We start from the raw sequence: 23,720 nt of genomic DNA on the forward strand, positions 1-23,720 counted from the left end.
GAGCCACTAACATCCTTCTTCCAATCTAACCACACCATGATGCCACCCTGGAGGGCAGGCATTGGGCATGTGGCCATTATCTCAGAGGCAATGCTCCTGTATAAAAACGTCATTGCTGTGAGTCAGTCCACTCAGTTGCAGCAATTGGTTATTTTTTGATGAAGCCACCAGAAAATGTCCCCCAATCCACCATCCCCAGCAACTTATTCCAGGCATTGATCAGCTTCTTGCTAAGGTTCTGTTTGGTTTACCAATTTATTACTGATTTGTTTACTGTTGGATGTGCCCTGCTCTGAGGCCATTGGGTCAACCAGGGCAGAACGTTCCAACTCTGGGAAAAGCTGGCTGCTTTCTCTGAGGAAATCTTTTTCTGACAATCTACCCTCGTTTTTAGGCCCTTTTTGTTGCTGGAGCCTGCTCTCACATTAGATTATTTTTTTTAGTCAAAATTTGCAACTTGCCTTGGTGAGATTTGAGTTCAACACCTCCAGGTGATTGAGCCGTCACTTGGTAACTGCTCCCATCTTATCTTTGTGCCTATTGGCCCAGTGGGAGCCAAAATGGCCAGATACAGGGAACATGCACCATGAAACATAGGGAGAGTCACAGGTCGGAATCTTACCACGATTCACGCCGGTGGGATTTTCCCATCCTGCTGTAGTGAACGGAGATTTGGCTGGACACCAAATTCTCCGACCTTGCTGCAGGGGGGGGGCGTGACATGAACACACAGTAAGATCATGTCCGTAGAGTTTTACAGCACAGAAAGAGGTCCTTCAGCCCATCAAGGGCGGCATGGTGGCACAGTGGTTAGCACTGCTGCCTCACAGCGCCAGGGACTCAGGTTCAATTCCAGCCTCGGGTCACTGTCTATGTGACGTTTGCACGTTTTCCCTGTGTCTGCGTGGGTTTCCTCCGGCTGCTCCGGTTTCCTCCCACAGTCCAAAGATGTACTGGTTAGGTTGGATTGGCCATGCTAAATTGCCCCTTAGTGTCAGGTGGACTAGCAAGGATAAATGCATGAGGTTATGTGGATAGGGCCTGGGTGGGATTGTGGTCGGTACAGACTTGATGGGCCGTATGGCCTCCTTCTGCACTGTAGGGATTCTATGGATTCTATGATATCTGCACCAGCCATCAAGCACCTATCCTAGTGCCATTTTCCAGTTGGCCCAGGGCCTTGTATGCTATGGCATTTCAAGGGCTCCTCTAAATGCTTCCTAAGTGTTGTGAGGGTTCCTGCCCCTACCAGCCTTCCAGGCAGTGAGTTCCTGATTCCCAACACCCTCTGGGTAAAAAAAAAGTAAAATGAAATAAGATGAGTATTTTTGCAGAGCAGAGGACAGATCCTGCCTGGAAAGGATATCACAGGGTCGTGTTCAGGGTAATGGGTTTAATGTTCCTGTTGCTATCCTATTTCGATCGCTTCAATGCTCAGTTTAATCGCAATCAACAACTCTGATCATCTTAAACCTGTGTCCTCTTTATTGGAGGAGAGACAAATGTTTGTGAAATTGACGGCTGCTCAATACATTGAAGTTTAGATATGGTAACTTCAAACAAATAAATATATCTCCTCCATTAGCATTGGAAAGGGATTAAATGGAATATTTGCTTTTGGGAGGTTTGAGAGATGCAGGAGATGTTGGTCAGATACCACCATCTGCTGGTTACCAGAAGCATTGCAAAAAAGTGCCAGTTCTTGGTTGGGTAAACATTACCGGTGAGCTGCCAAGGGGCCTTGGGAAAGCGTGTGCGTGCGTGCGTGTGCATACGCACGTGTGTGCGTTCGAGAGTGTGTGTGTTAACTATGTTGGATGTGGGGCAGCACGGTGGCAAAGTGATTAGCACTGCTGCCTCACAACACTAGGGACCCGGGTTCAATTCTGGCCTCGGGTGACTGTCTGTGTGGAGTTTGCACATTCTCCCTGTGTCTGCGTGGGTTTCCTCCGGGTGCCCTGGTTTCCTCCCACATTCCAAAGGTGTGCAGGTTAAGTTGATTGGGCATGCTAAATTGACCCTCGTGTCAGGAAGAATAGTAGGGTAAATATGTAGGGTTACGGGAATAGGGCCTAGGTGGATTGTGATCAGTGCAAACTTGATGGGCCAAATGGCCTCCTCCGGCACTGTAGGGATTCAGCGATTCAAAGCAGAGGCAACTGGGGTGGAAGCGCATTACACTCTCCCCGGCAGATGCCACGGTGGCACAGTGGTTAACACTGCTCCCTCACAACACCAGGGACCAAGGTTCAATTCCCGGCTTGGGTCACTGTGTAGAGTTTGTACGCTGCCCCCGTGTCTGCGTGGGTTTCCTCCGGGTGCTCCGATTTCCTCCCACAGTCCAAAGATGTGCGAGTTAGGTTGATTGGCCATGCTAAACTTCCCCTTAGTGCCCCAAGATATATAGATTAGAGGATTAGTGGAGTAAATATGTGGGATTACAAGGATAGGGTCTGGGTAAGATGCTCTGTTGGAGAGTCAGTGCAAACTTGATGGGCTGAATGGCCTCCTTCACTGTAGAGATTTGATGGTGCCTTCAGGCTGTGGGGTAATGTGAACACTATTTTTCTTCATGGCAGGAGTGACCAAGCGCGGTGGATCAATGCCCTCCAGGAGGACCACGATGACCTCGTCAACAAGGAAGGTACGGACCCCAGTGGGTTCACACAGGAGAAACTGAAGCTGCAGCTTCACGCACACAGCCAAACTCCACCTGGACCCCCGACAGGCAGAACAAACACAATCCCGCTCCCCACAATAACAGCAAATTACTGTGGATGCTGGAATCTGAAACAAAAACAGAAAATGCCGGAAAATCTCAGCAGGTCTGACAGCATCTGTGGAGAGAGAGAATAGAGCCAACATTTTGAGTCTGGATGACCCTTTGTCAGAACAGGCGTTTAATGTCTCATTGAAGTCACACCTCTCTCAGGCAGCGACGTTCATTCAGTGCCAGCCTAGTTAGGGCCTAGAGTAGGGTCTCCATGGGATACAGCCTGCATGCAATCGAGGGACACAACCTGACTTGAAACTGACAAGTGGGCACCCCTTTTTTAAAAAAATTCATTCGTGGAACATGGGCGTCGCTGGCTGGCCGACATTTATTGCCCATCCCTAGTTGCCCTTGGAGGGCAGTTGAGAGTCAACCACATTGCTGTGGCTCTGGATTCACATGTAGGCCAGACCAGGTAAGGATGGCAGATTTCCTTCCCTAAAGGACATTACTGAACCAGATGGGTTTTTCCAACAATCGACAATGGTTTCATGGTCATCAGTAGATTCTTAATTCCAGATATTTTTAGTTGAATTCAAATTCCATCAGCTGCCGTGGCGGGATTCGAACCCGGGTCCCCAGAACATTAACTGAGTTTCTGGATTAATAGTCTAGCGATAATACCACTAGGCCATCGCCTTCCCTGTCAGCTAATTACTGAACAGCAATTATAAAGGAATTAGAAAATTAACATCTTTTCCCAAAGGTAGAGGAGTCTAAAACTAGAGGGCATAGGTTTAAGGTGAGAGGGGAGAGATACAAAAGGGTCTAGAGGGGCAATTTTTTCACTCAGAGGGTGGTGAGAGTCTGGAACGAGCTGCCAAAGGCAGTAGTGGAGGCAGGGACAATTTTGTCTTTTAAAAAGCATTTAGATAGTTACATGGGTAAGATGGATATAGAGGGATATGGGCCAAATGCGGGGCAATTGGGACTAGCTTAGTGGTTTAAAAAAAAGGGCGGCATGGACAAGTTGGGCCGAAGGGCCTGTTTCCATGCTGTAAACCTCTATGACTCTAAATTTTGGACCCCAGACATTGTTAACAGTATGTGTGAAGTTATTTCAGGTTTGTGGAGACTGGGGGAGTTGCGGGGGTAAAGGTTGCAGCTGGAATTCGCACTGCGTGTGGGATGAAAAAGATTACCCAATATTATTGTGCAGCATCCTAAGTCCCAATGCTGCCAGTTGGACCTGGAGGCTCTCTGAATAGTGACACAGCTGGAAAGGGGCAGGAAAAGCAGGTCAACAGCTGGGACCATTCCACCCTCACACTGGGGGAGTGGCAACACCAAAGGATTGGGCTGCTCACACACAACTAAGTATGGGTGTGAACGTATACTGCAGATTTGGAGTCAGGCCGCAGTGATCTCTTGCGCACTGGCTTCCTGGTTCTTGCTAAACTGATGGTGACTCCTGGATAAAAGCAAATGACTGCGGATGCTGGAATCTGAAACCAAAAGAGAAAATGCTGGAAAATCTCAGCAGGTCCGGCAGCATCTGTAAGGAGAGAAAAGAGCTGACGTTTCGAGTCCAGGTGACCCTGTGTCATAGCTTGGACAGATAGTGACAAAGCTTTGACAAAGGGTCACCTGGACTCGAAACGTCAGCTCTTTTCTCTCCTCACAGATGCTGCCAGACCTGCTGAGATTTTCCAGCATTTTCTCTTTTGGTGACAGTGACTCCTGTTCCCCAAACACCTTTAAAAAAAATTCTCATCCTCTTGTCCCTCAATGTCAATGTTGAGATTGTGAATCACTCCTGTGAAGGTGCCTTGTGAATCTATTGTATTAAAGGTGTTTTTATTAATGCAGGGAGTTGTTGCAGGGAGTGACTGTGTTTCCTTCCTTTCTCCTAGGTCTCCCACAGGTGGAGATTATCAAAGCGTATCTTTCCAAGCAGCCAGATGAGCTGTCGCTCCAGCAGACAGATGTGGTAGTCGTTCTCCAGAAGGTTGGCGGTAGGTCTGAGGCTGCAAGCTCTGCCCTACGGGGAGTGTCTCTCTGCCGCGAGTCTTGAGTTAGATTTCCAGAACGGTGCGGAGCTGAATGATTCCCAAGTGAGGGAAGCCTGCGGAAATGTCACTGTTACAATCGGGTCTTGGCCTCCCAGGACAAGGGTGAGGGAAAAACACGACGAAGAGGGGTTACCACCCCAGACAGTGATCTACGTCACTCTGTTGGAAATCATGTGCTTCTAGCCATTGTTTGAGAACAGGTTTGGGTCAGCTGTCATCTCCTCCTTGAACATTGTCAATGGCGACGGCTACTGCTACATGTGGAGCCCCATCCCCTCCCTCCTGTAGCTTTCATTTTGAATTAGATTTGATTTATTATTGTCACATGTATTGGTTTGGGCCCCGTATCTAAGGAAGGATGTGCTGGCCTTGGAAAGGGTCCAGAGGAGGTTCACAAGAATGATCCCTGGAATGAAGAGCTTGTCATATGAGGAACGATTGAGGACTCTGAGTCTGTACTCGTTGGAGTTTAGAAGATGAGGGGGGAATCTTATTGAAACTTACAGGATACTGCGAGGCCTGGATAGAGTGGACGTGGAAAGGATGTTTCCACCAGTAGGAAAAACTAGAACCAGAGGGCACAACCTCAGGCTAAAGGGACGATCCTTTAAAACAGAGATGAGGAGGAATTTCTTCAGCCAGAGAGTGGTGAATCCGTGGAACTCTTTGCCGCAGAAGGCTGTGGAGGCCAGGTCATTGAATGTCTTTAAGACAGAGATAGATAGGTTCTTGATTAATAAGGGGATTAGGGGTTATGGGGAAAAGGCAGGAGAATGGGATGAAAAAAATATCAGCCGTGATAGAATGGCGGAGCAGACCCGATGGGCCGAGTGGCCTAATTCTGCTCCTACGTCTTATGGTATACAGTGAAAACTATTGTTTCTTGCGTGCTATACAGACAAAGCTTACCGTTCATAGAGAGGGAAACGAGAGAGTGCAGAATGTAGTGTTACAGTCATAGCCGGGGTGTAGAGAAAGATCGACTTAGTGCAAGGTAGGTCCATTCAAAGGTCTGATGACAGCAGGGAGTAGAGAGGGTGGGACAGTATGAACAGATTGGAAAGAATCATACAGCACAAGGGAAGGCCATTGGAAACTGTCCACCAGTTTCATAAATGCTATTAATTAGTTCCATTTCTCTGGCCTCCTGGATGTTTTAATTTTCAAATATTTCCCCAGTTCCCTTCTAAAAGCTTTAAAAGAGGTTTCTAACTTCCACTCGAACATTTCTCACCCTGTGTGTGTGTTTTTTTCAAGAAGACCCAGCTGTTCCTTGCCTTTCACCATTTCCTCTGAATTCCGCTTGTGGAGCAGATAAGGTTTGGTAAACGGAGTGATTACCGACATCGCTGCTTCACTCACTCAGCTAACGGCAGGGCCTGAACTGTACATTTATAGGAGTCTCCCTCTGAACCTGTGACTCAAACTATAGCAAAGTCGCCGAATTTAAAAGCGGGTTTATATCCCCAGAACATCACAGTGAGTGCAGGATAATTACAGATAAATAATGTGCTTAAAATCAACCCAATCGCATCTGGCAGTGCAGTCTCCCAGCGTGATTGGGTAATTACCCTGTCAATCATTCCCACCGGAGCTTGTGGGCTAATTCTGTGCGACCAATAAAGTTTGCATCCAAGTATTCATTTCTGATAGCTTTCTCTCTCTGGAGTGTTCACCAGTCCCGGGTGGGAGGCACCTCCACTGATGCCAACTGCCCCTTGGTCCAGCGAATGACACAATCCACCCTCGCCCATCAATCTCTGCTGGGCTGTGGGCCTTATGAAGTGAACCAATTGGTTTTATCACTCCAGGGCTAGGGTTGGAATTGGGGGCTGCAAAGTGGGTGTGGGCAGTTGTGCGGTGAGAGCAGGAATGCTCAATTTCTGTGATGCCCCTGCAGTCGAATTGCCTGTGTGAGGTCGAGGTTACCCGGGCAGAGTATTTGGGGTTTGTGGTGCCCTCACTGTTGTCAATAAATCAGCTAGCTGCCACTTGGGCAAAGTACCCTCATTACCAGCTTCCTGCACCCTCCACCCTCCCTCCCATCTGTAAGAGTTTCCTGGAGACCGCTCCCTGCCTCTTCTGTGCCCCTCTGACAGGATATCCCCTTTGTCCCAATAGGTTGGTACCGGGGAGAGAGGATCCGTGATTGGGAGAGAGGCTGGTTTCCCGAGTCATGTGCCAGGGAGATAACCAATCACATTGCAGTACAACGAAACGTCCAGCGAATGGAGAGGCTGCGGATCGAAACTGACGTCTAGTTCTTACATCCGAACCAAAGTCCCATCTGCCCGTTGCCAGGGCCTTGCCAAGATGGAGTCTAGATTTATCCAACTGCCAAAGCTGTGGTTACGGACTTGGTATTCGGCTTTTGCCACTAGTTGTTGCCACTCGACCGGGTAATTGTAGCACCGGGGCTGAATGACCTGTTGAAATGTTCGACATGGATCCCTGAGAATTGAAAATGTTAGTAATATTTTCTAAGCAATATTTTTTTTGAAGAAGAAATTTGACTATAACCCTCGTCACCACTCTCTTTGTTGATGGTTATGCCGCATGTGTGTGCCTGTGCGTGCATGTGCATGCATGTGCGTGTGTGTGCGTGCATGCGTGTGCGTGCGTGTGCGCATGTGCATGCATGCGTGTGTGTGTGCAAGCGTGTGTGTGCAAGCGTGTGTGTGCAAGCGTGTGTGTGCAAGCGTGTGTGTGCAAGCGTGTGTGTGCAAGCGTGTGTGTGCATGCGTGTGTGTGCATGCGTGTGTGTGCATGCGTGTGTGTGCATGCGTGTGTGTGCATGCGTGTGTGTGCATGCGTGTGTGCATGCGTGTGTGTGCATGCGTGTGTGTGCATGCGTGTGTGTGCATGCGTGTGTGTGCATGCGTGTGTGTGCATGCGTGTGTGTGCATGCGTGTGTGTGCATGCGTGTGTGTGCATGCGTGTGTGTGCATGCGTGTGTGCACGTGGCATGGCACATTCAGAAAAATAATTTGAAATGATTTATGTTTTTAAATTCCAGATCCCCAGATCAATGTGAATGTGGGGGTGGGGGGGATGTGGGTGGTGTGGGATTAAATCCACTGTTACTGATCTTCTTGTATATGAATTTAACTCTGTACGGGAGTGTAATTCCAGACTTGTGAAATTAGATTCAGCACGGATGATTTTGAGCATTTTGTACAGTTTGCTGCAGATTGTTGTCCATCAGTGGGGATTATTGTGGAGATCCCGTTCCAGCAGACCAAACCACTGGCTGTTCGCTCCGGTTAAGCGGGACTCCTGATCCACGTTGAACATTGAAGGGTCGAATTTGAGCTAAGTTCCCTGTGTGCATTTTCTCCAATGTGGAGGAGGGAGGGGCAGTTGTGTGTATGAGGGAGAGTGTAACAGGGAGCTTTAGACCCTTGGCTCAACTCGCTAACAAATCATTGACTCTCCCGAAGATTCTTGATCAAATCTCTCTCTTCACAATCTTGTGACTGGCACACACAATCCCAGCTGCAGACTCCTTGGATTCTGGTTCTCTCCCATCGTAATTGGCCGGGTTTGGGAGGGAAGGTGAGAATTTTAGGCTCCAGAATGTCTCAGTGAATCCCCAAATCCTCGTGCTCACTCTTCACACCAGCCTGGTACTCACTATCATTGGGTGTGAACTCAGCACCAAGGGCAGAAAGCAGTGATTGGGCCTTCGAGACTCTGCTTTGCTGTGTTCCTGGAGATGGCATCACAACCTGCCTCCAGACATCCCACCTCAATACTCCTGCTATTAGCTGCCTGATGCATCCATCATACATACACCAAGGCACAGCAGCCACTCAGTCAGAAAGTGAATGGACTCTTCGTTACCAATTGGATCATTCTTGACTGTTTTGCAAAACTCTCCCTAATCCATATCCAATATTTTTGTCACCAGTAAACACTTATTTTTCTCATGGGTTTTGTTTATCGCAGTGTTCTGGAGATTAATCTTTAACTCTTGGAATAAACAGGGCATTCCTGGAGGAGTCAGCAACCCTACCTCCCACTTGGAATCATCCAGTCCTACATAATCGAAAATCGAGGGGGGGGTGGGGCTTGTGCGTGTGAACTGATCACTGGGGGAGTCTGGCGTTACAGAAAGGAACATTCACCCAAGAGTTTGAGAGCATTGGCAGTGTTCAACTCACCTGTTTGAAATGATTATCCCAATAAATATGAAGGTCAGGGAGGTGCCTTTTTGACCCCTGCTTTAGTTTGTGAAGAAAGTGTGTGGAAGGGTGAGGGTTGAAGGATTTGTTCAGGTCTGCCTGGGTACATTTTCTGCTGGTAATTTGCACTAAGATGTTAGAGAATGATTATCCCTTGACTCCACTCTCCAATATCCACAAACTGCCAGCTTCACGTCACAGAGACACAAAAGCATTATGAATTCTGTCGCTCAGAACCCTTCCCTGTGGCTTGACCTGGTGTTGCACTGCACCCGCCTCCCCCCCAGGGTCCCCTGTGTGATTCCACCTGGTGAGTCTCCATGTCCGTTCCAAATATGAATGGTTTATGAAATCATCACCTTCTCTGCCAGGGCTTCTGTTGATCTTCCAAAATTATGGGTAGGAAGCCTCCACCAACTACCCCCTCCACCCACCCCCTGCCTCTCAACAACGTGCTCCAGAACCAGGTAGAGTAGGAGATTCCCCGGGCCTGATTCCCACCCTGAGCTAACATGTTTAAGGGTTTAGGGGCCAGTTGAGGAGAGACTGTATCAACATTCCTGGTCTTGGGAGCCAGGAAAAGATCAGCCAGGGTCTCTCCCACCCCTCTCCCCGTAATGCCAGCTGTGCACGTGTGCATAGTCACTGGGTAACGCTCTCTCCACCATTCCCAGTTCATTTCCCGTCTCATCCCATTTCTCTTCCCAGAATCAGTGCGAAACATAATGGAGCAGGTGTACAATGGGTGGTTGTTTCACTATCACCTGTTGTGCATTGCTGCCCAAGACACATTTTAGTCTCAGTACCTTCTGGGCAAAGGGTTTGGAGTAAAGGAGAATTGTTTAATTTTGAGCAAGGTTTTGTGGCTGCCCCGTATATTTTAACAAAACTAACCTGCTAAAGGCTGAAATGTAGAAGTGGGCTAAAGACAGAGTCGGAAGAGGGTAAATCGCCCTGCTAGCGATGTGCTGAGCTCCCCTTCGTTAAGATTACCGGCTCGTAACTGACCACCTGCCCTCTAGTGGCCATGCTGGAATTTGCCAAATGTTTATCAATTAAATGCCACATATTCCTGAGATTTGGCAGTTTTTAAACAATGCACAAATAAATGGTTATTTTGATTTGTTTTGGTGTTTTTCTGGAATTCTGTCCGACGTTTTCCTCCGCTCTGTGTTAGGGACTGGAGAGTTAAGTGAAACAAAAGCAAGGAAGAACTCTATTACGCATTGCCGCTTCCAATCTTCACTTGAAACATTCTACAGCCGAGTTTCAGAAGGTTTAATTGCTTTGTAATGTTGGAGGTTGCAGCAGCCAATTCACGTAAGGTGCCACAAACAGGAATGTGATAATGAGCAGAGAACCTGTCCTAAAATGGTGATTGTTTAAGGATAAATATTAGGCTGGGACACCAGCGAAAACTTCCTAGTTCTCTTTGTAAGTGTCATCTGATTGTTTACATCCACCTCAGAGAGATTTAACACCCCATGTGAAAGCTGGCACCTCCAACAGTGCAGGACTCCCTCAGCGTTGCAAAGGAAAACATAAAATGCTGGAAAATCTCAGCGAGTCTGACAGCATCTGTGAAGAGAGAATAGAGCCAACATTTTGAGTCCGGGCCCTTTGAAGGGTCGTCCAGACTCAAAACATTGGCTATAAAGGGTCATCCTAACTCGAAACGTTGGCACTATTCTCTCTCCACAGATGCTGTCAGTCCTGCTGAGATTTTCCAGCATTTTCTGTTTTTGTTTCAGATTCTAGGATCCGCAGTATTTTGTCTTTTCCTCGGTATTGCACTGGGATTGTTAGCCAATGTTCTGTGCACTGGGACTTGATTCTATTACCTATTCATTCAGAAGGGATTGCAACATGGAGAGGAGTTAATAGTGTTGACCTTGGGTAATGGTCTTTATCTGGTCTTAATGATACTTATGTAACTTTTGGCCTCAATTTACTTGAAACAGGATTTCCTCATAGAATCCCAACAGTGCAGAAGGAGGCCACTCAGCCCATCGAGCTTGCACCAATGACAATCCCACCCAGGCCCTATCCCTGTAACCCCATGCATTTACCTATTAATCCCCTGACATTAAGGAGCAATTTGGCACGGCCAATTAACCTAACCCGTGCATTTTTGGACTGAGGGGGGAAACTGGAGCACCTGAAGGAAACCCACGCAGACACGAGGAGAATGTGCAAACTCCAAACAGACAGTGACCCGAGGCCGGAAATCGAACCCGGGTCCCTGGCGCTGTGAGGCAGCAGTGCCAACCACTGTGCCGCCAGGCCACCCTTCCGAGCAGCTGTCAGGGTGTTTGCCCCTGTGAACGTTTCATTCCATTAATCGGAGTTCATCTCAAACTCGAATAACAGCAAAACGCTGGAAATCTGAAATAAAACTAAAAAATGCTGGATAAACTCAGCAGGTCTGGCAGCACCTGTGGAGAGAAACAGAGTTAATGGACCTGATTTTACCAGCACGCCCGCCCCGAAATAGGAGCAGGCGAGGCTCGCAGAATGGCATTCTCCACTGGTCTCGGGCACGATCTTAGGAACTCAGGCGGGAGTGCCAGTAAAATTCCGGCCAAGGTTTCAGATCTAAATCAGGCTGAACTCTGAGGTTCTGGTATTTTCACTCAATGGTCCTGTTCCTTTCGGTACTGACACTGTTTGTAAATGGATGATTTATCCATTCTTCTGGAGACAGCAGCACTGGGCTGAGTTCTTTTAAAACTCAGAGTCACAGAGGTTTACAGCATGGAAACAGGCCCTTCGGCCCAACTTGTCCACGTTTTTTTTAAACCCTGAAGCTAGTCCCAATTGCCCGCATTTGGCCCATATCCCTCTATACCCATCTTACCCATGTAACTGTCTAAATGCTTTGTAAAAGACAAAATTGTACCCGCCTCTACTGCTCCAGACACTCACCACCCTCTGTGAAAAAATTGCCCCTCTGGACACTTATGTATCTCTCCCCTCTCACCTTAAACCCATGTCCTCTAGTTTTAGATTCCCCCACCTTTGGGAAAAGAAATTGACTATCTTGCTGATCTATGCCCCTCATTATTTTATAGGTCTCTATAAGATTAGCCCTCAGCCTTCTAATCTCCAGAGAAAAAAGTCCCAGTCTATCCAGACTCTCCTTATAACTCAAACCATCAAGTCCTGGTAGCATCCGAGTAAATCTTATCTGCACTCTTTCTAGTTTAATAACATCCTTTCTATAATAGGGTGACCAGAACTGTACACAGTATTCCAAGTGTGGCCTTACCAATGTCTTGTACATCAACAAGATACCCCAACTCCTGTATTTAATGTTCTGACTAATGAAACCAAGCATGCTGAATGCCTTCTTCACCACTCTGTCCACCTGTGACTCCACTTTCAAGGAGCTATGAACATATACCCCTAGATCTCTTTGCTCTGTAACTCTCTCCAACGCCCTACCATGAATTGAGTAAGTCCTGCCCTGGTTCAATCTACCAAAATGCATCACCTCGCATTTATCTAAATTAAACTCCATCTGCCATTCGTCAGCCCACTGGCACAATCGATCAAGATCCCGTTGCAATCCAAGATAACGTTCTTCACTGTCCATTATGCTACCAATCTTGGTGTCATCTGCAAACTTACTAACCATGCCTCCTATATTCTCATCCCAATCATTAATATAAATGACAAATAACAGTGGGCCCAGCACTGATCCCTGAGGCACATCGCTGGTCACAGGCCTCCAGTTTGAAAAACAACCCTCTACAACCACCCTCTGGCTTCATCAAGCTAATTTTGTATCCATTTAGCTACCTTACCCTGGATCCCATGAAATTTAACCTTATGCAACAACGTACCATATGGTACCTTGTCAAAGGCCTTGTTAAAGTCCATGTAGACAACATCAACTGCACTGCCCTCATCTACCTTCTTGGTTACCCCTTCAAAAAACTCAATCAAAGTTGTGAGTCATGATTTTCCACTCACAAAGCCATTCTGACTGTCCCTCATCAGTCCTTGCGTCTCTAAATGTCTGTGGATCCTGTCTCTCAAAATATCTTCCAACAACTTATCCACCACGGATATGAGGCTCATTGGCCTGTAGTTCCCAGGCTTTTCCCTGCAGCCCTTTTTAAACAGAGGCACAACATTTGCCACCCTCCAATCTTCAGGCACCTCACCTGTGACTATTGATGATTCAATAGAGTAGTCACTTGGGTAGTCAAACTCAGCACTCTGCATTCAACATGCAAATTGGATGGAGAGAATGGGGTGGGAAGGAAGCTACCCAAGGTCTTGTTCCTTCAGCATCTTGGTTGTTTGCATTGTGCTGCAGAGACAACAGATGCTTAAAAGACACTGTCATGTGACCTTTTTCTGTCCAACTGCCCAGTGAGCCAAATATGGTCATGGCTAGTGTATTCCAGTTACCTTGATTAGATCATGGCTGGGAATTCCTCTCTCAATCAGGATCCCAATGTCCCAGTGATCATACCTAATGGTTTGTCTCCACCCAGTTGAGTGCCCAGGTCATTGCCTGGCTGCTCTGCTAATGGGATAGGTCAGGAGATGACTCCCTATTAACCGCAACCAATGCAATTGTTCCTGGTGCAGCTTTGTGGATCAGTTGCCTCCATTTCAATAGTTTTGGAATGCAGAAGGCAAAGTGATGCAAATATGCAGCCATCTTGGACTGTGATCCGAAGTCACTGGAATCTGGCTTTAAACAAAATCAGTGAGGAGTTACCAGCCAGTAAATTCGAGAATCTTTTTCTTTATATAAAGCGTGGTTTCACAACAGTGATACCTAAATCCAAGTAGTTGTTCAAATCTGCAGGTTAAAATGGCATCAATAGAAATGCAAGACAAATGCAATAATCGTTGTATTAACAACTGGGACCATGGGGAAATCAGAGCTCCTTGATCTATCTTCTATGAATCATTAAGCAGTTAAAATTCAACTGGATTTCCCCATTGCTAGATTAAAACAGAAACACGCCTGGTGAGTTCAGAATCCTTTTATTATAGTGTAACTGTGTACACAGGAATATAAACAGTTTCACTAGAAAACCACGTGTGTACAGCACATCAGTACGAATAAAACACAAATGCCCTGATAATTTATTCATAATAGCACCTTTTAGTTTTTATTAAAATCAATTGTTGCTCTTTGTGAGATGTTTTGGTTCATTTTGAGAGAATCCTGTCCATTGATTCAATAAGGAGCAGGTTCCCCTGATCCACTGAATCACAACTCTGATGAACTTGTCCCATCGGCAACTTAAAGAAAAAAAAATTGATATGTATCTGTTCACTATTATGTCACTGGACACTACTGGGAGAAGGAGCGAGATGTCATTGACAAGACTGATACTTTTTTTTTCTAACATTGTAAACCAACTGATAACTACAAGCCAAGCTGGGTCATGTGGAATGTTGGGGTTGGCACTTTTTAACCGTTCTCGGACTGAGCCAATTCTTAAGTTTAAGTGTGCATTCCACTGCTGGTGCAAATGCAGCGAAAACTTACAACAGGAGGGGAGAAAATCTACCTCCTGTTTATAAACCAGAGTGTAATGACTTCAATCAGGCCTATTGGGGTGTGAACTCCCTGATTAAGGATCCAATTGATGGGCCAATCAGGGAGTCTTTGCCTTGTACTGAACCGGGAGCGTCAGTTCCTCTGGGAGCCTGGAGTTAGACTGCTATCCGATAGCACTCTGCGTACTACTGTTAGAGTTATAAATAAAGGGATTTTGGTGAAGGGACTTCTGCCTGCATCAGACATATTACACAGAGCAGTGTGGGAGGGACTGCTGTTACTCAGTGCTCCTACTCCACCCTGATGTGGAGTTGCCGGTGTTGGACTGGAGTAGGCACAGTTGGCACTCTCACAACACCAGGTTAAAGTCCAATAGGTTTATTTGGTAGCACGAGCTTTTGGGGTGCTGCTCCTTCATCAGGTGATCAGCACTGTTTGTAATATATATAAATGATTTGGAGGAAAATGTAACCGGTTTGATTAGTAAGTTTGCGGGCGACACAAAGGTTGGTGGATTTGCGGATAGCGATGAGGACCATCAGAGGATACAGCAGGATATAGATCAGTTGGAGACTTGGGCAGAGAGATGGCAGATGGAGTTTAATCTGGACAAATGTGAGGTAATGCATTTTGGAAGGACTAATACAGATAGGATATATAGAGTAAATGGCAGAACCCTTAAGAGTATTGATAGGCAAAGGGATCTGGGTGTACAGGTACACAGGTCACTGAAAGTGGCAATGCAGGTGGAGAAGGTAGTCAAGAAGGCATACGGCATGCTTGCCTTCATCGGCCGGGGCATTGAGTTTAAAAATTGGCAAGTCATGTTGCAGCTTTATAGAACCTTAGTTAGGCCGCATTTGGAATATAGTGTTCAATTCTGGTCGCCACAACTACCCAGAAGGATGTGGAGGCTTTGGAGAAGGTACAGAAAAGATTTACCAGGATGTTGCCTGGAGGGCATTAGCTATGAGGAGAGGTTGGAGAAACCTGGTTTGTTCTCACTGGAACGACGGAGATTGAGGGGTGACCTGATAGAAGACCTGATAGAAGATTATGAGAGGCATGGACAGAGTGAATAGTCAGAAGCTATCTCGTTGCCGGGGGAGGTAGTGGAAGCGGATACAATGTTGACTTTTAAGGGGCATCTTGACAAATACATGAATAGGATGGGAATAGAGGGATATGGTCCCCGGAAGGGTAGGGGGTTTTAATTCAGTCGGGCAGCATGGTCGGTGCAGGCTTGGAGGGCCGAAGGGCCTGTTCCTGTGCTGTAATTTTCTTTGTTCTTTGAAGGGGCAGCGCTCTGAAAGCTCGTGCTACCAAATAAACCTGTTGGACTTTAACCTGGTGTTGTGAGACTACTTACTGTGCCGACTCCACCCTGGCTCATTTCCCTGGAACATTAGTGATGTGGGGTGAGTTGCCAGAGGAATTGCTGTCTCCAGGAGGGAGTTCACCATTGCAGCACCTGTTGAGGGGGCATGAGTACCCGACTGAAGAATCTCAGATTTACTTTAGAAGCTTTTCTGGCTGAAATTGAGGTAGGGGAGATCTTTGGGTGAGGCCCCTCTTTCACTCTCATTGGGGCTGTTACCACTCAGTGCCCAAGTCAACTATGGCCTCTATCTGGCAATTCGAGGAAACAGTATTAATCAGGATAGAGGGGAGAGGAATAGGCCAAAGGGCAGGTCAAACCAACCCCGGCCAGAATTTGCCTGGAGTGACCGGGGAAGGGTTGCAGCAGGAGTGGGAGGGGATGAGAAACACAAACGTGAGGCGAGAATCTGCAGGAGGCCATTTGTCAGCCACAATCCTGTCTGATTTGGAGATGAGTTGGAACGTCCAACCTTTAGTGTCCAGACTTTTCACTCCAGAAATTAAAGTTTAAACATTTATTAGTGTCACAAGTAGGCTTACATTAACACTGCAATGAAGTTATTGTGAAAATCCCCTAGTCAGCACATTCCGGTGCCTGTTTGGGTACACTGAGGGAGAATTTAACAAGGCCAATGCACCTAACCTGCACATCTTTTGGACTGTGGGAGGGAACCGGAGCACCCGGAGGAAACCCACACAGACATGGGGAGAACATGCAGGTTCTGCACAGGCCGTGACCCAAACTGGGAATCGAACCCGGTTCGCTGGCGTTGTGAGGCGGCAGTGCTAACCACTAATCAAAGTATTTTCAACATTTGGCACGGGTTTGCAGACAGGCCCAATACTAAACACGGTGAATCTTCCTCACAGGCCCTTCCCAGCTCACCATCAAATGTTCTCCAGGAGTTACCCTGTTCCCACCCTCACCAGTGGTGAGCTCTTGGAAGTTCATTGACATAAAGCCAAGCCTGAACACCTGAGATAATTAACATGGAAGGTCCCAGTCGGAAAAAACATTTCTTATTTCCCAGTCTTGACTCTTTTTCCCTCCTGGGCGGGGAGGTCACAAGGTTATCTGGTGTTGACTGGGATCCATTTCGGAATACTGAGGTGGTAGATTATGTGGAATTATATGGCATTTAGAGTTAAAAATCTACTATTGCAGTTAAACAGAATAAAATGCAATTTAAAAAAAATCTTAATCTAATACTGTGGTTGTCATGGAATCTAGTCGGGTTAATACGTGACGGTTGATTCTTTTAAATCTACTTAAATACTGAAATGACCATAACACATTATATTACACAATTATTGAAAGTCAAGTCATATGAAAGCAGGTTGTCATGGAGACAGCCTGCTTAGGTTGTTTCCCAGTGCGACACCATCTCTGATTCTCTCTCCCATTTTAATTTCATCCGTTCTTGTGCAGGAGAGGAGAAAATGGCAGAGAGTGTATTTGCTTCCACTGGTCTGCTGGTTTACATAGGGCGGGATCGAGCGGTCCTGTCCGCCACGGGCTCAAATCCCAATATGGTCGTTAAATCTCGCAAGAGGGCCAGAACCGGGATTTGTGCCGGCGAGATTTCTGTTTGAGGTCCATCACTCTGGGCCGATCGTCCAAACCTGGAGCTTCGCTAACACGAATCAAAAGCTGATATGCCCTCATTGCAATGCCTCCAATATCTGCCATCCTTGTGGGAGGACCAACTCTATTGGATAACTGACCTAAAACTTTACAGATGTTTGAAACTGTTATCGTACATCTCATAGAATCCCTACAGTACAGAAGGAGGCCATTCGGCCTATCAAGTTTGCACCAATCCCATCCAGGCCCTATCCCCATAACCTCACATATTTACTCCACTAATCCACTGACTCTAGAGTCAATTTGGCACAGCTAATCCACCTAACTCGCACATCTTTGGACTGTGGTAGGAAACCGGAGCACCTGGAGGAAACCCATGCAGACATGGGGAAAATGTGCAGACTCCGTACAGACAGTGACCCGAGGGCGGAATTGAACCCGGATCCCTGACACTGTGAGGCAGCAGTATTGACCACCGTGGCACCCAGTATTGGGACTGGGAGCAGGGTATTGTGGGGAGGTTTTGTAAGGGAGCAGGTCAAGCTTGAACATAGCAGAAATGGAACAGCTGCAGCAGGATATGCCTGGAACCTTTAAAGCCTGCAGTGTCTGTGGAGTTAATGCCCACATTGTGTTGAGGTTCCTGGTAAAGAGGGTGCTGGAGGAGACAATGCTTGTTTCAGTATGGAGGATGAAGAAGGTGGAAGTTGGCACAGGGAGACTGCGATATGTTCAAAGGCAAAGTATAGAGAGAAATGAAGGAAAGAAACACTGGGAGGCTTTAAGAACATAAGAAATAGGAGCAGCAGTCGGCCATTTAGCCCCTTGAGCCTGCTCCACCATTCAATGAGATCATGGCTGAGACCTTTGACCTCAACTCCACATTTCCTTAGTGTCCAGAAGCTACCAATCGCAGCCTTGGATACTCTCAACAACAGAGCAACCCTCTGAAGTATAGAATTCCAAAGATTCACAGCCCTCTGAGTAAATAAATTCCTCATCTTCTTACCTTGCTACGATGCCCCCTAGTTCCAAACTTTCCAGTCAAGAGAAACAACCTCAATGTGTCAAGTCCCAGCAGAATATTATGTTTCAATAAGATGACCTCTCATTCTTCTAACCTCCAGAGGTCAATTCTATTCAACCTCCATATGGGACAGCCCTCTTGTACCAGGAGTCAATCTTTGCTGTAATACCTCCAAGGTAGGTATATTCTTCCTATAGTAAAGAAGTCAAAACTACACACTACTCCAGAGGTGGTCTCATCAATATCCTGGATAATTGTAACATGACTTTTGTACTCCAACCCTCCCTTGCAATAAAGACCAACACATCATTTGTCTTCCTAATTACTGGCTGTATTTGGATGTTAACTTTATATTAACTGCATAGTTCTGTTGAAAGGTCACAGGCCTAGAACGTTAACTCTGTTTCTCTTGCCAAAGATGCTGCCAGACCTGTTGAATATTTCCTGCATTTTCTGTTTTTATTTCAGATTTCCAGCATCTGTTTTTTTTTTGCATTTGCATCAACTTTATGTTTCTTGTACAAGGACACCCAAATACCCTCTAAACAACATTTATAAACTTTTCACCAATTAAAAAAATCCAATTTTCCTCTCTGAGTAACCTTACATTTTCCCACATTGTACTCCATCCGCCAGCCTATTTAGTTAGCTTATCTATATCTCTTTGCAGCCTCTTCGTGTCCTCCTCGCAGCTTACTGTCCCAAATGGCTTGGTATCATCAGCAAACTTAGATGAAGGCACCAAGAGTAATGTATCCAAGTCATTTATATAGATTGTAAATAGCTGAGGCCCCAGTACTGATCCTTATAGTAGATAGAAGCCTGCTGACTTGAAAATGTCCTGTTTATCCCTACTCTCTGCTTTCCATCTGTCAACCAATCCTCTATCCATGTTACCTCCAATGTCACAAATCCTGATCTTGTCTAACAGCCTTTCACGGGGCACCGTGTCAAATGCTTCTTTTTGGATATCCATGCCAAGGTGCCATATAGCAGGAAGTTTGATTTTTAACTACTTTGGCGACCTATCAAACTTGCTATTTTTGACAAAGCTTTATTCAATCATTCAGTGTGGGTTCTGTCTAAACCATGTAATCTCCAACTAGCAGCGCAGGACAGAGATCGATCAACAGGTCCCGCTCTGCCAGAAAGTGAAACTAGGGTGTGTTGGTCAATAATGGGAGGCAAGGCAGATTGACTGACACTGAGGATGGAATCAGTCTTGACTTGGTAAATGAAGCAGTCTGTGATGGGGAGTTGATGTCCAGATCACATTCGCTCAACACTATCCCGTTCCAATCAGCTTCATCCTGAGAGTCTGTGCAAAGGCTAACACTCATCATTTACACTGTGGTGCGGAGCACGTTGAACTCCACACTATCTGCTCCTGAGATCCTGTGTCGTGGCCACGTTGTGGTGAATGAGAACCATTGGTGTCAGGTTGTAAATGCCCACCTTGTGATGAAAAAACACACACTGGTCAACGCACCCTGCCAACTACCATGTGGTGGGACATTTCATGTATAACTTCCTTGGTCGATTACTTTCTTGCTTAGGTATCAGGATTAATATTCACCGTCTCACCAAACTGGAACTCAGGGTCGCACTCTCTATTAATCTTGCCTTCCTGGAACTCGGTTTATAAAAATAAAATATAATATGTATATGTAAAAAAGAGCAGTCTTGAAGGTATCCAAAATGTTTTCAACACCCACAGAGGTTGAGCCTGTTCATTGTTCAGCAATTCCGATCCTCGCTGCCTGATGAGGGTCTATGGGTTTGAAGGTCTTGCTTCAATGCCTGGCTCTTGAGCCCAATGGGCAGCTGGGTCCATTGGCATCTCCACTTTTTAATACAATATCACTGTTCAGAATAATGGCGGGGGCACATGGCCATTCCTCCAAGTCTTCCATTGTGGTTTCACCACTTCATCGGTTTGCTTTCAGCAATGTCTCGGGAAGGTGGTTTTTGACGGGCAGGGATGGTTGAACGTGCAGAAGCAGTCTCGTTGGCACTGGTCAGAGTGAGGGCTGGCTTCGCGCTCGCTTAAGTGACAATAACCCTGATGCTGAGGCCGATGCCACATTTCCCTGGGGCGCAGGTCACAGGTGGTGCGGTGGCTTGGGAGGCCCTCCTGGAATCAGAGAGTGGAAGGTGAGGAATGAACGCCAGCCCAACTTACATCAACAGAGCAACACATCTAACACCAGTGTGGGACTATTCTAATCGCTGAACATTGTACCAAACTCTGGCCACCAGAGAGTTAACAGTCTTGATCTGTGACTTCTACTTAGAGAGTAGGAACTTGCATTTCAATAGCCTAGTGGTATTATCGCGGGACTATTAATCCAGAACATCAGCTAATGTTCTGGGGACCTGGGTTTGAATCCTGCCATGGCAGATGGTGGAGTTTGAATCCATTAAACAAAATCTGCAATTAAGAATCTACTGATGACCTCATGGTCGACTGACACCATTGTTGGAAAAACCCCATCCTGGTTCACTAATGTCCTTTAGAGAAGGAAACCTACCGTCCTTACCTGGTCTGGCCTACATGTGACTCCAGAGCCACAGCAATGTGGTTGACTCTCAACTGCCCTCCAAGGACAACTAGGTATGGGCAATAAATGCTGGTCAGCCAGCGACGCCCATGTCCCATGAATGAATAAAAAATAACCTCAGAATATACCAAAATCTTTTACAGCGAGTGAAGTGTAATTTTTTGAGGTGTAATCATAGAATCATAGAATCCCTACAGTGCAGAAAGAGGCCATTTGGCCCATCGAGTCTGCACCGACCACAATCCCACCCAGGCCCTACCCCCATATCCCTAAATATTTACCCGCTAATCTCTCTAACCTACGCATCTCAGGACACTAAGGGGCAATTTTAGCATGGCCAATCAACCTAACCCGCACATCTTTGGACTGTGGGAGGAAACTGGAGCATCCGGAGGAAACCCACGCAGACACGAGGAGAATGTGCAAACTGCACACAGACAGTGACCCAAGTAATCACTGTATACAGGAAATGTAACAATCAATTTGTCCACAAACAGCAAGGAATAAACTCAGTGGTAGATGGTCTGTTGTCTTGTTGCTGATTGTGGGATTGATATTGTCCAGGACATCGGAAAGAATTCCACCCTCTTCTTCAAATGGGGTCTTTCACAATCACCTGAGCGGGCAGTCAGAGCCTCTTTTACTATCTCAGCTGAAAGATGGCTCCTCTGACAGTGCAGCACTCACGTGGTATTGCACTGGAAATGTCAGTCTGGATTCTGGAGTCAGGAGTGGGGGGCGGCCTGGTAGCACCAGGGACCTGGGTTCAATACCGGGTTTGGATCACTGTCTGTGTGGAGCTTGCACATTCTCCCCGTGTCGGCATGGGTTTCCTCCAGGCTCTCTGGTTTCCCTCCAAAGGTGTGTGGGTTAAGTTGATTGGCCATGCTATATTGCCCCTTAGTGTCCGGGGGACTTACAGGGTAAATGTGTGGGGTTACGGGAATAAGGCTTGGGTGGGATTGTGGTCAGTTCAGATTCGATGGGCCGAATGGCCTCCTTCTGTACTGTAGGGATTCTATGAACCCACAGAGGTTCAGAGGTAATGCACAGAAGCACAGCTAACACCTAATTAGCTTATTGCAGCAGGAGCAGAATTGAACAGTCCTATATCAGGGGACTGGGACGAGGGCTCCCCACTCTGATCACTATCCGGAGATGCTGCTGTACAATGTGCTAGCATTAACTAACCTGATACTGATCACTGTTTACGCTCAAAGATGAAGGAAGAGGTATTTTAGGAACTCAGATATCTGGAGCAACAGTCAACAACTTTCTAAGATGGGGGAGAGAGGATGGAGTGAAAATAAAAACATTTTTAATTGAAGCAGTAAAAGTGACGCTTTAATCAGCAATATTCATTGGAGTGATACACTGGAGCTCTGACAAAAGGTCATCCAGACTCGAAACGTTGGCCCTATTCTCTCTCCACAGATGCTGTCAGACCTGCTGAGATTTTCCAGCATTTTCTGTTTTTGTTTCTGATTCCAGCATCTGCGGTATTTTGCTTTTACTTCATTGGAATGATTCTGGGAGGAGCAACTGGCACCTCCCTAAGAGAAGGGATAGTGAGGGAGTGGGGGTGGGGGGAGTCAGGGTTCAGTGCGACACTGAGTTCAAATCCAAACACACTCTAGAATGATGATCTCGGAGCTAGGGCTGTTCAGGGCTGATGTCGGGAACCGCCTCTTCTCAAAAAGGGCTGTGTCAATTTGCAATTCTCTTACCCCAAAAACCAGATGGTTCAACTGAAAAATTCAGAACTGATACCGGTTGTTTTTTGTTCGGCAAAGGTATTAGAGATTGTGGAACCAAAGTGTGTCGATGGAGTTAGGATCAGCCATGATCTGATTAAACACAGCTTGAGGGGCTGAATGGACCTCTCCTCCAAGGTTGAAGAGTTGATGAGAAGACTGAGCACACCAGGCAGATTAAGTTCAGCCCAACATGAAAATTCCTTCCCAGATGCTGTTGAGGATGTCAACAAGTCCAAGATTAGTTTTATATTTATTCATTCGTGGGACACGGGCGTCGCTGGCTGGCCAGCATTTATTGCCCATCCCTAGTTGCCCTTGAGAAGGTGGTGGTGAGCTGCCTTCCTGAATCGCTGCAGTCCCTGTCTCTATCTCAACCAGCAGGCAACTGATGAAGGGGAAGGGCTTCGATTTTGAATGAAAGACAACATCTTTACCTTCCTCGCAGGTAGGCCCAGACCAATCATACAGGCAGGTACAGTGTCCATTCCGAGAGTCACAGAGAGCATTATTGGAGCATCTGCAGATTAAGGAGCAGCTTGGACCATATCGATTGGCTCGGCAAACTGAGGAGGGCAAGAAATCAATCACTCACTAACTGCAGTGTCTGCTGAAGTTTCAACCTCTTCAACATTTTAACGCGCGGAGGCCATGCATACGCTACCCTGTGTAAAGCTCTCTCTTGTTAAGGATCCTGATGGACCCATACCTGTGCCCCACCTTCAATCTGTGGATAGCCAATCTTTATATGTGGATGAGGAGGAATTTGAGATCCTGAGACTCTTTTTCCTGTACAACTGAAGGCTACATTAAGAAGAGAGTAACTAAGGAAAAGCTAGGGCCTGTCAGAGATATTCATGGTAACTTATTGGTTGATGCAGAAGATGTGGGCAGGGTTGTCAATGAGTACTTTA

General features: G+C 46.6%; 2 protein-coding genes across 3 annotated transcripts in view; one reads left to right on the top strand and one right to left on the bottom strand.

Annotated features, from left to right (window-relative positions):
- arhgef16 (Rho guanine nucleotide exchange factor (GEF) 16) overlaps positions 1–10,089 on the top strand; it is a 60,245-nt gene extending 50,156 nt beyond the window's left edge. For both annotated transcript variants that reach the window (XM_078238761.1, XM_078238762.1), the window contains exons 13-15: positions 2,580–2,644; positions 4,627–4,728; positions 6,907–10,089. In XM_078238761.1, coding sequence (XP_078094887.1) covers positions 2,580–2,644; positions 4,627–4,728; positions 6,907–7,046 — 307 coding nt within the window. In that variant the 3' untranslated portion in view covers positions 7,047–10,089. The remainder of the gene's footprint in view (positions 1–2,579; positions 2,645–4,626; positions 4,729–6,906) is intronic.
- An 8,894-nt stretch (positions 10,090–18,983) lies between these two features.
- Positions 18,984–23,720, bottom strand: part of LOC144509853 (uncharacterized) — a 415,538-nt gene continuing 410,801 nt past the window's right edge. The window contains exons 36-37 of the mRNA XM_078238759.1: positions 23,244–23,372; positions 18,984–20,625 (exon numbers count right to left, since the gene is read on the bottom strand). Coding sequence (XP_078094885.1) covers positions 20,594–20,625; positions 23,244–23,372 — 161 coding nt within the window. The 3' untranslated portion in view covers positions 18,984–20,593. The remainder of the gene's footprint in view (positions 20,626–23,243; positions 23,373–23,720) is intronic.

This window comes from Mustelus asterias, chromosome 22, assembly GCF_964213995.1.
Source record: "Mustelus asterias chromosome 22, sMusAst1.hap1.1, whole genome shotgun sequence".
Lineage (NCBI taxonomy): Eukaryota > Metazoa > Chordata > Chondrichthyes > Carcharhiniformes > Triakidae > Mustelus > Mustelus asterias.